The sequence below is a fragment of the Lepidochelys olivacea genome (assembly GCF_965140295.1).
Source record: "Lepidochelys olivacea isolate rLepOli2 genome assembly, chromosome: 3".
NCBI lineage: Eukaryota > Metazoa > Chordata > Testudines > Cheloniidae > Lepidochelys > Lepidochelys olivacea.
In genome coordinates, this window is record NC_140413.1 from 160,950,756 (window position 1) to 160,964,726 (window position 13,971).

General features: G+C 40.4%; 1 protein-coding gene across 12 annotated transcripts in view; it reads right to left on the reverse strand.

Annotated features, from left to right (window-relative positions):
- Positions 1-4,461: 4,461 nt before the first annotated feature.
- The window catches only part of DISP1 (dispatched RND transporter family member 1), a 161,350-nt gene continuing 151,840 nt past the window's right edge, over positions 4,462-13,971 (reverse strand). For all 12 annotated transcript variants that reach the window (XM_084623984.1, XM_084623992.1, XM_084623987.1 and 9 more), the window contains one exon: positions 4,462-8,076. In XM_084623984.1, the coding sequence (XP_084480110.1) occupies positions 4,471-8,076 (3,606 nt within the window). In that variant the 3' untranslated portion in view covers positions 4,462-4,470. The remainder of the gene's footprint in view (positions 8,077-13,971) is intronic.

Here is a 13,971-nt window from a genome sequence, read left to right on the forward strand (position 1 = left end):
GCTAGATGAGGCCTTAAACTTGTAAATGTAAAGGTAAAAATACGTAAATTTTAAAAATAAAAAGGAAAAATTATGCACAAATACAGTATCTTAGGAATCAGCAAGTGAAGGGTAATGAAATAAAAAAGCACAGAGAGGAAGGATGGTCTTGTGATTAAGGCACTAGATTGGAATTCAGAAGATCTGGATTTAATTCTGGTTCTTCCTGAATGACCTTGGGTAAGTCTGCTTCCTTTATTTTGCCTATATAGTGTGTGAACTTTTTAATGCAGTCATGGTCTCCCGATGTGTGTCTTGTCTATACAGTGCCTAACACAATGGTGCCCCATTCTTGCCACTGTAATTCAAATACTATAACTGATATTTTACATGCCGTTGCTACAAATGAAATTTAATAGTTTCCCAGCTTGTGGCAAAAATATAAGGTCAATTTCAATTCAATCAATGGGAGTTTTATCTGAGTAAGCACTGAGCAGAAGCATCCCTCAATTTTTTGAAACCATCTGCTACTTACATGAAGTAATGTAAGATTTTCTATTAAAATAAAATGCATTTGCGTTCATCACTTTGGACATTTCTTACAGAGTTAAAATCTTGTAATAGGTTAACCTATATGTTTCAATTTCTCTTGGATTGACTGCCCAGCTTCCATTTGGCAAAATCAGAGGTCCTCCAAATCCAAGGCATTTTCAAGGGAGTACTCCCATTTTGCCAAAATACAGAATCAGTTACAGCTGATGCCAGATGATCACAAAAGGAGTTAGCTTGTATCCCTCCAAATTAAAACAAAGAAAGCTTTACCGCTAATACACGCTAAGAAACCCTTAAAAATGTGGCTCATTTTCTTGTATTTTATGAGACTACTAGATGCTCCTCCCAACCATGAAGGAGTTGTGCTAAATGTAGAATGCTTGCATATTGGGTGTGGCAAGATATTTTAAAGGGTTTAACGTAACCTTCATAGTATATTGTTTTTGTTAAATACATTAATTTTATTAGAATGATGTTACTTACCATCCAGTACAAGCACATGGGAAGACACTGTCTCTATCTCAAAGATCACACAATCTAAATAGACATGACAGACAACACATGAAAGCAAAATGTCATCTATATGTTAGATCTTGGTTTGTTGTGGTTTTTTCCTTCCTCCCCACCTCTGGATCATCTTTTCCTATTATCCTTCCCTCTTGTACCTGTAGTCCAACCATGTTATGTCTGCCCCAACGTACCCTCCCCTTCTACCATATCAACCCCTTGCCACATATAACAACCTCCCATCATGAGGCATCTGCAAAGACAGAGCTCAGGACCTTCAACACCAAAACACAGAACTCGATCACAAGAGCTCAAGGAATAACTGTGAGCTGCTAGCAGTAGAGGGATCTCAGCCACTATGCAGACCGGCCAAGCGGAACACAGCACACTTAGTTGGTGTGTTACATATAGATTCAGGCTCATTAGGAGATGGGGTAGAGGAGACAGCTAGAGAGACTCTGCCCGTGGTCAAGGTTTGCTGTAGTCTCCTGTGGGCAGGTGCTTCACTTACCTCCATGCAGTCACTGGCAATTCTTGCTATCAACACCCAATGTATGTGTGGGGCTTGTGTAGTATCATGGGGTGGGGAAGGATCCCACATTCTCTCATTTGCTCCTAGCAGTCACTGACAGCTCCCCCGAGGGGGGTGGATTGCTATTATTCGATTCTTCCTTGGGCATGATCCCTAGGGCAAGAGTTCCACATGGCCTCACCTGCCTCCAGCAGTCATTGAGAGCTCCTCTTTTCTTCTCTCCCTCCCACTGTATGGGGTGGGTTGGAGCTGGAATGCCTGCCTTGTTGGATATGCGCTGTACTGTATACGTATGCATTTACACAAATGAAAAACACACGCACGCACACGTCTGTTATAAAGAAATGCCGTCTATGCAAACAATGAACTCATTCTCCTTTAGATATTTCTGATTGCTACTTGCCCAGCTAAGTTTGACTTGGCAGGAATAAAGATGTCAGCAGGGTAATCAGAGTACAAAGTCACAAATGGTAAATGCTACTGTTCATCGGCCAAGTACCTTAGCTAATTTTAATCTTTTGTAAGTACACATTACTTCACAACCCCTTACCTACCCAGATAGTTTTGCTATATCAGCCCTTCTTAAGAACATACACATCACTATTTTAAGATAGTGGGTTGCTCCTTTATCGCTTACCTCCCCTATTATAAAAACATTTACTAAAGACCTGTAGGACAGGGTTACCTTAGGCAAAGAGCCTTCATGAAAATGTAATTTAGTAACTAGCTGCCAAACATACCAATACATCCCTGTAGCATGCCCAGCACTATAGCTGTCTGGACCAGGGACTTTCAAACGGTCCATGGATTCCGATGGCATGAAGATGGATGACAACAGGTGTGGCGAAAGCAGCACAAGCATTACACTGTACTTTCGGAGACTAGAGCGAAGGCAGCCTAAACTAGCATCAACATCTTTCCCCTTTTATTTCACACCTTATTGTCTCATAGCTCTAATGTGCCTTACATAGCAACTCCACCGCAGGTGCACTAGGAAGCATTATGAAGAAATCTTCCACTATAAGAAAGCACAGCTACTGGGCCCCTGCCCTTTAAGAAAGTGCAGTGTAGCCTTCCTTCCATGACTGGGCAGCTCGGTTAGTTGGTGCCATTGGGGCTATCGCCCTGCTTTTTTCTTACCTCCCCCCGTCCCCTCTGTGAATTGCTAGCACCGTTAACCTCATGCAGTTATTTACTGAGCCAGAAAATGTGTCCAATGTCCAGCCCCTGTATGGTGGGGAGATTCCTTGGGTGGCCCCTCCCCTTTATGCATCTGTGTAAGGGGGTAGGCATGATTTGGCCCTGAATTTAGTGAAGATTTGTAAGCCAGAGAAATCTGAGTTGTATTTGTAGACCTAGGGAAGTCAATTATGCTACGCAAATCTCTTATGCTATTCTAGTCTATTCTATAATCTTCAAGATCTTATGCTGAGCACGCTGGGGCTCACAGCTAAAAGAGAAGGGGTTTGTCACATGACACTGATTGTCACGTCCCTTGGACATGAAAAGTAGAACAGGAAAAATTTACTCTCCTCTTTCACTGATTCATAGCGTGCTTAATATTGGACAACACCCCATTCTATTAAACAAATCTTTTATAATTATATTATCTTTAAAAAATTCGGCATAATGTTTGCTGTAACAGCTCAATTACTGGGCACAAGATTAAACACTAACAAATATTCAATTAAGATACTCTATAAAATTTCACTTCTCAAATCTGCTTTGGTAAACCACTGATACCTGCAGCTGTATATATGACAAATCTATATCTGACATCCGAGAAAACTCTGCAGTTATGTGAATATAATGCTTGTAATCCAATTTCTTTGATATGTGGCTTGGACCAATATTTGTAATTATGTCAGGTTTGGAACTCCTTTGGGTAAGCAAACCTCAATGTGAAATAAAAACGTAATTGTTTAAAGCCTTTTTGACTTGACCTCCTCCAGTCTACCATCAACAAGACTATAACATAGTTACCAACGGTGCTTCATCTGCAGAGGTTTCACTTCCAACTTGTACAGTACTCAGTGAAAAAATACTATATTGGAAGGCCTTTCACTCCTGATTTTAATATAAAATTACATATATGATTTCTCTGCTATTGTCATTAAAAAGTAGCCATTTTCCAGTTCCCATCTGAATTAAGGTTACCACTGTTTACCTATATCCTTAAGAGGTCTCTATATAGTAACTGTCACTAATGGCCAGTTTTAAATGGGTTCTACTGTACGGCATATATATCTAGTAATGGCAGTCCAGTGTATCTCTCTCTGTTGACCTCCAAAGAGGCTGCTTTTCTCATTTCATTATAATATCACATTAACAATGAAACATACTCCCAACTGAACACACTGAGAACATGGGCTACAGGAGATCTTGGTTCAAAAACAACCATGGCAACTCCTCCTCTTTCAGGTGCCAGCATTGTGCTCAGTAGAAAGGCTGATTAGATTTGAATCATTCATACCTCCTGTAAGACTGCTAAGAAAGCAAAGGAATAGAGTAGGGAGTATACTTGGACAATATGGCAGAATCCCCTTCCCTCCAAATTTCATCAAATCTCCTAAATCGTGGTCTCAGAAAGGGGACACTCTCTTTGGAATGCTTTATTTTTCAGCATGGTGGGGAAAGGAGAACTCAGACTCAAATATTTGGGACAAAAACTAAATTAAGTGTAAGCCCTCTTACTACTTACAGAAAGTCATTCTCAACAACATCAGGTTTCATTACACAGTAATGGGTTTTTTACAATTTACAAATGTTCATTGTTCGGTAAAATATATTTTCCATTTCAAAATGGTGCTAAAATATAAATTATCATTTGTTTTATCCAGAGTTTTGTTTTTTAATGAAATTAATTTAAAAAGAGACAGGATTGCCAAATGTAAGATTTATTATAGCGTTTTTATTAACAAACTTTCATTGGAAAGTTCTGGATGCGTTAACAGAGCAGGTACATTGGCTTCAATGTTTGGCATTCGACTGTCAGCGGAATTGCACTTCACTGTTATAGTTCTGTTACAATATTGTGTATTTTCAGGGCAAAACTCATACTCAGCCTCTCTCACTGTACTGTTCAGTATGTGTTTCTGATCATTTTGATCAGCCTTCAAAAGTTGGTCAGTTTGCGATGAATTCGGATCTATCTTGATTTCAGTTATCTTCTGCTTTGATACTGAAGTTCGCTTGTCTTCATTTCCATTTACTGCTGTACCCCTTAAATCACACTTGTCTTTGTTTTTACAGAGTCCCTTTTGGTTACTTGATACATTATTTTCAGCTTCAGAACAAGGTTTTATAAGAGAACCAGCACTTCTGCAGATAAACAGTGAGGAGCTGGTCACCTTTGGAAGAGTTCTTACACTCTCCTCTGTATTCTGAAGACTAGCTGCATCTCTCCTGTTTATTCTTTCATGTGTTTGAAACTGCTGTACTGAATGCAGAAAAAAATTTCTAGGCAGAGAGTTCTGCATCGTGGGTCTTTTCAGTCTCCCCTGAAGACAACTGCAATGGAGCACATGTTGGACTGGGGGAACAAAGCTTTCAACAGCTTGCTGTAAAACATTTACAGGAGACACAGAGTTTTGGACCTGCACAACATTACCAGATGACGGGGCACATTGGTAGCACAAAGTGTCACTTAACTGTCTATATGCATCTGGACAGCTACACTGCCTGTTCTGAGAGGAGAGGGGGCACATGGTATGCTGGTCGACACATGGCTGTACCAGGGTTGAACCAGCTTCATTTTTGATGCTTTTATTCAATTCACTGTTATATGCTGAATGCACAGACGTGCATGCATTTGGGGGTCTGCCATTGAAAAGTTCTGAGCAGATGTGGGTTTCTTCATAACTTACTTTCTCTGATGAATTACAATTACTGGTATGTGATGCCAGAGGCTCTAACTCATAATGCTCCTGCTCCATTTCTATTTTTTGCCCTCCGGAATCCAACTGAAATGTGTTGGCAAGATGTGCTTTGTTTTGTCCCCGGTCTCCTTGGCTTCCTGACAAAGCTTGGGAGAAGACATTGCATTGCAATTTTTTTGGCAGAGGAATCTGGCCACAAGTGCCTTGAGGTCCAAGGCAACGGCACATGCATTGGAAAAAGAAGGTTGCAAAAGCCCAACTAATGCACATTATAAGCATCATGAAGGTGCCAAGTTGGGTGTATGCTAAGACCGTGGAAGGCATCATCATTGCTCCAGCCACAAATGTGGTCAAGGCAGCCATTGCAATTGCAGAGCCCATGCGGCTTAGAGAGAAGATGACTTTTCCTTCTCGGTCTGGATCAGGAGCTAAGCGGTAAGCAACTCCGTAGTGAACAGCAAAGTCCACAGATAAGCCAACAGCTACAGAAATAGTAACAGACTCTAACACATTTAGCTCCCATCCAAGAAGAACCAGAGAACCAACAGTAACAAATATAGTTCCAGCTATTGAAACTATTGCATAAAGGCTTATAATTATATTCCAAGTTGTAAGTAGCATTACACTAAATGCAACAGCAACTGAAAGACCCATGGCAATCAGAGTACCATCAGAAAGACTGTCCTGGAGGTCATAGAACTCTAAATTACTCACAAACCATCCATTGCCAAGACCCTCAGGAGCAGAACGAAGCTCATTTGAAATCCATGAATCCACCTCTCTGTAGAACTGATGCATTCTCTCATAAGCCAGTGTGAAGAGATAAGTGCTTTGGAACTCCAGTACAACAGCCCTGATAGTATCATTTATGTCAAAGCGAGGCCCTGGGGTTTTGCTGTACAAATGGTACCCAGTGCTTCTTTCTAACTCCATGATGGCCCTCTTGATGCATAACTCAAAAACTTCTTGTTTGTATGGAAACCTCCAGTGGCTGCAGCAGGGATAAAGAGCTGGCTCATCACAGTCCTGATTTTCCATCCACTGCTTAAATGTCTCAATAAAGCAGCTTGCAAAGTCTTGTTCTTCAGTTTGGTAATAAAATGTTTGATTTCTTAACTTCTGGCAAAAATGTAAAATCCAGACTTGTGAAGCTGGGCTTGCAATATTAAAACTGCTGTCTAGTTTCAGCTTTCCTTTACTTTTAGGATTTAGAGGATCTCCATTATCTTCAGGAGAGATGCCCCAGATTACTGTAATTGGCATGTGGAGTTCCTCTCCATGGTGGACACGTTCAAACATAAAAAGCTTTTTGTACTCAGCATCATAGCGTTCAAAAGGGTGAGAAGACCTAAACACTTGAAACTCAGAGAGCTCCAGTGATGGTAATTTCATTTTTGGATTAACACATACAATATATGCTCCACCTACAGTTAAAGCAAGGAACCAGAACAGCCAAATATATCGAAACTTGATAACGATGCATGGCAAGACTTTTTCAAAAAATATCCTGGATGCTTCTGAGACTGCAAAAATAATCTTGTGGCACACTTGGCACAACACTGTGCAGCAGCCTTGGTTGCTATAGACCCGCTGCTGAGGTTTTTTGAAGCAAGTGAATATATTGAGAAGATACCGTTCATGTAACACAACTACTGCTGGTAACCATGTTACCATTAAAACATAATTCACCAATATGGCAGTGCCAGCGTAAACACCAAAACATCGGATTGCTGTAATATTGCTGACGTAATTAGCATAGAAGGCAGCCGCGGTGGTAAAACTGGTTACAAACATGGAAAGAGCAGCATGTTGCAAGGTGATGCTGACTGTCTCAGAAGTAGCAGCATGAGATTTATCAAATTTTGTGTAGTTCCAAACATCACACAGGACAAAAGCATCATCTGCGCCAATTCCAACAAGAATAATTAATGCAGTGAGGTTCATAAAAGGGAAAAACTCAAAATTAAATACTACACGATAAAGAAAGTAAGATACAATCAAGGAACTAATTATTGCAAACATGGTCATCAGCGTGATAAACATGGACTTCGTGTACACACACATGACTAAGAGAACAATGACAATGGCTATGGCAGGATACACAGTATCCATTAATAGGTAATCTTGAAACAAACTATGTTTTATTCCAAACTCAATCCCCGTGATGGTCGTTATACCATCAGAAGAGTTCCAGTTCTCAAAATTATCCAGGTAAATGTTCATCATGCTTTCTCCTTTTTCTGTTGGAGAGAAGAGCATGCTGTACTTTAAAGCTGGCACGACGTAGTCAGCAGTCTTTGGGCTTAGAAAATCTTTGTCCACTAGATAGTGCAGAATCTGGTAAACAGCATTGTACTTTGTACATTTACGAGGCACATTTGTACACTTGAGCTGGTCCTTCCTTTTGGCTGCCACATCCCAGCAATCTGGCCCCAGGGTTCCATTGTAGTAGTACTTGGCACATGTACGAAGCAGCTTTAGGGTGTGAGAAACATCTCGTTCTACAATTTTTTGACATGACGATCTGTTGTTTAGAATGGCAATATAGTTGCCCAGCGTCCAGCTGGGACAGCATGAAGCAGCAGTGGTCCTCTGGCAGAGATCACCAAATTGGGAATGAGATCTTATCTGTGTAGAGACAGACACAGGATTAGAACATAGGGCAAAAGCCATTTAAAATGGCTGCTTTGCATTTAATTTTTAAATTTCAAATAATTCACAGACAGGTTCATCCAGGAGGGGTGAAAGTGACACTCATGGAATTCTGTGCCAATACTTAAATTTTTTAAGCACATGTACACATAGGCCCTGATTCTCCTCTCACATATATCAAGGTAAATCAGGAGACCCTCCACAGAAGTTCAGAGTCCCAAAAGTGTAAAAACTAGTAGGAGTGATATGACAATCAGGCCCATATGCTCAGAAATTTTAAGAATATTTTACATTAGCCACTACAGTCTAGTACATTAGAACACAGGATTGGAAGGAACCTTCTGGTTATTGAGTCCAGTCTCCTGCTATCACAGGCAACCCTGTTATATAATCCCATTCATAAATTCATCAAATTCCATCTTAAACCCGATTAGGTTGCCCACACTATTCCTACTGGAAGGCTGTTCCAGAACCTCACTCCAGAAGCCTTCTTCTAGTACTTCTGCCTGAAGATGAAGCAACTGAGGTGCACTCTTTCCCTCTAATGTTCCCCAATGTTTTTTTTTAAACTAATCAGTTGCCCAGGAGGTTGGTTCCAATGTATTCCTCACCCCTCCTGAGACCACATAAAGATGATCCTAGAAGCTATAGGGACTTCTCCTGGCACTGTAGCACAAGCGGATGGGACAGCTCCAGGATAAGAAGCTATGTAACCTAAGCTCCCTTCTACAGCCCACTTTGTACATGAGTTTTGCCTTTCTGCACCTGGCTGACTTTTCCTCTGAATGACTCCAAAGCCTTGTCTGCCTATGAAATTATACCCATTTAACTACTTAGATTGAGAAACTGATTTAGTAAAATCAGTTAAATTAGCTTCCTCAGTGTAGAAACTCTTATTTCAGTTTAAGAAGTGCCTCATACTGATTTAACTTAAACTGGTAAGGAACTGACTTAAGTTAAATCAATATGAAGAACTCTTCAACCAAAGTAAGAGTGTCCAAAAAGAGGGTTGTACTGATTTAAATACATCAGTTTCTTACTTAATATAGTTAAATCAGTAAAATTTTCCCAAGTAGACAAAGCCTAAAAGCTAAATAAGGGCTTGACGAATTTAAGACTCCCAGATTCCATGCACATGCTGCTAGTCCAAACTCCTGGCTTGGAAAGAACAATGAATTGGAACCAATCTTCCAAACACTCCAGAATGGGCATAACTTCATTCACTGGGACCATTCAAGTGAGTGACGTTACACATATGCCTACGTGTTTACAGGACTGGGCCCTGAAACCTTTATCCATGCAGATTTCAGATCAGCTAAATATAAGACATACTACTTCTTATTTATTACACTAGGTTATCATCAGTGATCACTTGTAGCACAGACAAAACCCACAATTTGAGGATTGTCATGATGGGATAGCTCAGTGGTTTGAGCATTGGCCTGCTAAACCCAGGGTTGTGAGTTCAATCTTGAGGGGGGCATTTAGGGATGTGGGCCAAAAATTGGGGATTGGTCCTGCTTTAAGCAGGGGGTTGGACTAGATGACCTCCTGAGGTCCCTTCCAACCCTGATATTCTATGACTGTCAAACAATTCCTGAACAAGAATGACCTGACATTCCATAAAAACAGGATAATTCACATTTGATTGTTTCCAGATAAATATACTCAAACATGCAAACTCAGGGAAAAATGAACAACCTAATAAATAAAAGGAAGCACTGGAATAGCATATCTGTATTTTTCATGGCACATCTCCAGATTTATCCTATGAGGATGTAACATGCAAGCTCTGGGTCAGCCAAGCCAACTGGGAGGAAAGGATTGCATTGTCCTCTCTACATAGTCAGGTTCAAGATGGGACAATGAAGCTTATATGTTATTCTTCAATACTCGCTGCAAGCTATAAATGCTGGTAAAGTAACTGTTGCCAAAGATCAAGTAACACAAACTGGCAGCTGAAACTTGGAAACAAAATTTAGCCTGGAATAACTTTTAAAAGCACTATGCAAAAACATTATTTACAAAACATTAGCATTGCAGGATTAGGCCCTACTTTGTTGGCTAATCAAAAGATATTGCCAAGGTTAGTTGGTACTTGCCAGACCAGCTGTGTCACTGGCAACATCTCCATTTGTTACTGGGATATTTAAAGAAGTGAAGTTGTGCATTCTGCATGTCTACTACCTACAAGGGCACGTCAGCTTGGCAAATGGATCTGCCTGGTGATGTAGGCTTGTGCTCCTATATTTGGAATCTTTGAAGTTTATGAAAAATAGAAGCATACAGATAGTAAGGAAAGCTTCCTGTAATTGATGTGGGAAGAAAAGGACTTCTCTAATTCTAGTTAAAAATTAGGGGCCTGATCCTGTAGCCAGTCTGCATGTGGAATTTTCATTGAAGTTTATGAGAATGCCACGTGCTGAGCAGTTGCAGGACGGCGCCCTAAGTATTAGTAAACCAGATGGTTAAAGTTGTTATTTTTCCCAAGATAGTTTCTGTGTTTAAATGCTAAGCAGCTGGAAATACGATTTTAGAGATCCCTTCTTCTATTGATGTGCAGGGGATTTATACAGATAGCTCATATTATTGCAAATAATAGTTTGGCACAGAAATCCTACATATCAAGAGTAAAATATATGAAACCTTAAGTTGGCACTTCAACTTAACTTGCAAAATTCCAGAATATGTACTGCCTAGTTTTGCTACCATTGAATTTAATGAAAGTTTTGCCACTGATTTCAATGAAAGCAGAACTGGCACCCTTAATCAGGCATGAATTTAATAAGTGAACTATAGCCAACAGAAGAGAGTCTAACAAAGACTAAAGGTCAAAAAGCATACCAATTTCTTGAGACTAGTTACAGCACAAGTCAGCATCCACTCCAGGAGGTCAAATACCAGCAAAAGAACATAGCAATTGAAAGCAGGGTACATCTAAGCACCTCATGAGATCCAGGAGGTGCTCGAAAAGGAGTAACATTTCTATATGGCTTAAGCAATAGCACGAGCCATTTAGAAGCAATTTTGTTATGAAAACAAGTTTTCGTCCAGATTGTCTAAGCAACTGGCATCTGGTTTAACTAATTTTTAATTAAAAGTACTGTGCATATAGACAGGTAAAAATTACAACATTCGTTCTTATCAAATTGTAAATCCAACTAACTAGCTAGCTACACCACCACCTTGCTACATGCAATTGTGCTCTCCAGCTCACTGCTTGATGATTGAATGCTTAACTACAAATCAAGGTTACAAGAAAAAGATCTCTTGTCCAAAACGTTTGATCTGCTACAAATATCCTATATAAAATATCTACAGACACTGCTAAAGCTTCCATGATCCTAGTACTTAAGTGGTGGTTTGTTTGTTTTTTAAGGGAGAGATGTTTTTCATGGCTTACTATATGGTGCTTTTTCTTCAAAGTAGCCTCCTCTTATTCTCCCTTGAGAAGGGTTCACTACTCTTTGGCAATCAGGACTTTTAAAAAAGTAGTATTTGATATAATAAATTCTAAAATTTCAAGGTATATTGACGATAAAAAGGTAACTTCCTCAGTAACAATACAAGCTCCACAAAATTATCCTTCAGATGTAGCAAGCTGTCTTCATTTATTTATCCAAAAATGTGTTTCCTTTTAATTTATGACACAAATATGCTGTGCCCTGAACTGGACAATGATGAGTGGCATTTATTTGAAACAGCTGTCTATGTGGACGTTCACAGACTAGCACTTAGATCGCATTTAGAATTAGTCCTTTATGTTTAAGTGTCACATACAAATAAAATATAACTTCACATCTTAACTTCCAAGTCACTGCTATGACTCCAGAAATCCTCAAAAATTGGGAGTGACTATAGGAAACCACTGTCTTCTTTCAGAGTAGCAGCCGTGTTAGTCTGTATCTGCAAAAAGAACAGGAGTACTTGTGGCACCTTAGAGACTAACAAATTTATTTGAGCATAAGCTTTTGTGAGCTACAGCTCACTTCATCGGATGCATGCAATGGAAAATACAGTGGGGAGATTTTATATACACAGAGAACATGAAACAATGGGTGTTACCATACATACTGTAACGAGCGTGATCAGGTAAGGTAAGCTATTATCAGCAGGAGAGAAAAAACCTTTTGTAGCAATTGAGACACCACTGACTTCCTGAGGAAACTACAATCCATCGGTGATCTTCCTGAAAACACCATCCTAGCCACTATGTATGCAGAAGCTCTTTATACCAATATTCCACACAAAGATGGACTACAAGACATCAGGAACAGTATCCCCGGTAACATCACGGCAAACCTGGTGGCTGAACTTTGTGACTTTGTCCTCACCCATAAGTATTTCACATTTGGGGACAATGTATACCTTCAAATAAGCAGCACTGCTGTGGGTACCCACATGGCCCCACAGTATGCCAACATTTTTATGGCTGACTTAGAACAACGCTTCCTCAGCTGTCGTCCCCTAACGCTCCTACTCTACTTGCATTACATTGATACATCTTCATCATCTGGACCCATGGAAAAGAAGCCCTTGAGGAATTCCACCATGATTTCAACAGTTTCCATCCCACCATCAACCTCAGCCTGGACCAGTCCACACAAGAGATCCACTTCCTGGACACTACAGTGCTAATAAGCGATGGTCACATAAACACCACCCTATACCGGAAACCTACTGACCGCTATATTTACCTACATGCCTCCAGCTTTCATCCAGACCACACCACATGATCCATCGTCTATAGCCAACCTCTAGGATACAACCGCATTTGCTCCAACCCCTCAGACAGAGACAAACACCGACAAGATCTCTATCAAGTGTTCTTACAACTACAATACCCACCTGCTGAAGTGAAGAAACAGACTGACAGAGCCAGAAGAGTACCCAGAAGTTACCTACTACAGGACAGGCCCAACAAAGAAAATAAACAGAATGCCACTAGCAGTCACCTTCAGCCCCCAACTAAAACCTCTCCAGCGCATCATCAAGGATCTACAACCTATCCTGAAGGACGACCCATCACTCTCACAGATCTTGGGAGATAGGCCAGTCCTTGCTTACAGACAGCCCCCCAACCTGAAGCAAATACCCACCAGCAACCACACAACAAAAACACTAACCCAGGAACCTACCCTTGCAACAAAGCCCATTGCCAACTGTGTCCACATATCTATTCAGGGGACACCATCATAGGGCCTAATCACATCAGCCACACTATCAGAGGCTCGTTCACCTGCACATCTACCAACGTGATATATGCCATCATGTGCCAGCAATGCCCCTCTGCCATGTACATTGGCCAAACTGGACAGTCTCTACGTAAAAGAATAAATGGACACAAATCAGACATCAAGAATTATAACATTCAAAAACCAGTCGGAGAAAACCTCAATCTCTCTGGTCACTCGATTACAGACCTAAAGGTCGCAATTCTTCAACAAAAAACTTCAAAAGCAGACTCCAACGAGAGATGGCTGAATTGGAATTAATTTGCAAACTGGACATCATTACATTAGGCTTGAATAAAGACTGGGAGTGGTTGTGTCATTACACAAAGTAAAACTATTACCCCATGTTTATTTCCCCCTCCTACTGTTCCTCATACAGTTCTTGTCAACTGCTGGAAATGGCCCACCTTGATTATCACTACAAAAGTGTTTTGTTTTTTTTCCCCCCTTTTCTTTTTTTCTCTCTCTCTCTCTCTCTCTCTCCTGCTGGTAATAGCTCACCTTACCTGATCACTCTCGTTACAGTGTGTATGGTAACACCCATTGTTTCATGTTCTCTGTGTATATAAAATCTCCCCACTGTATTTTCCACTGAATGCCTCTGATGAAGTGAGCTGTAGCTCACGAAAGCTTATGC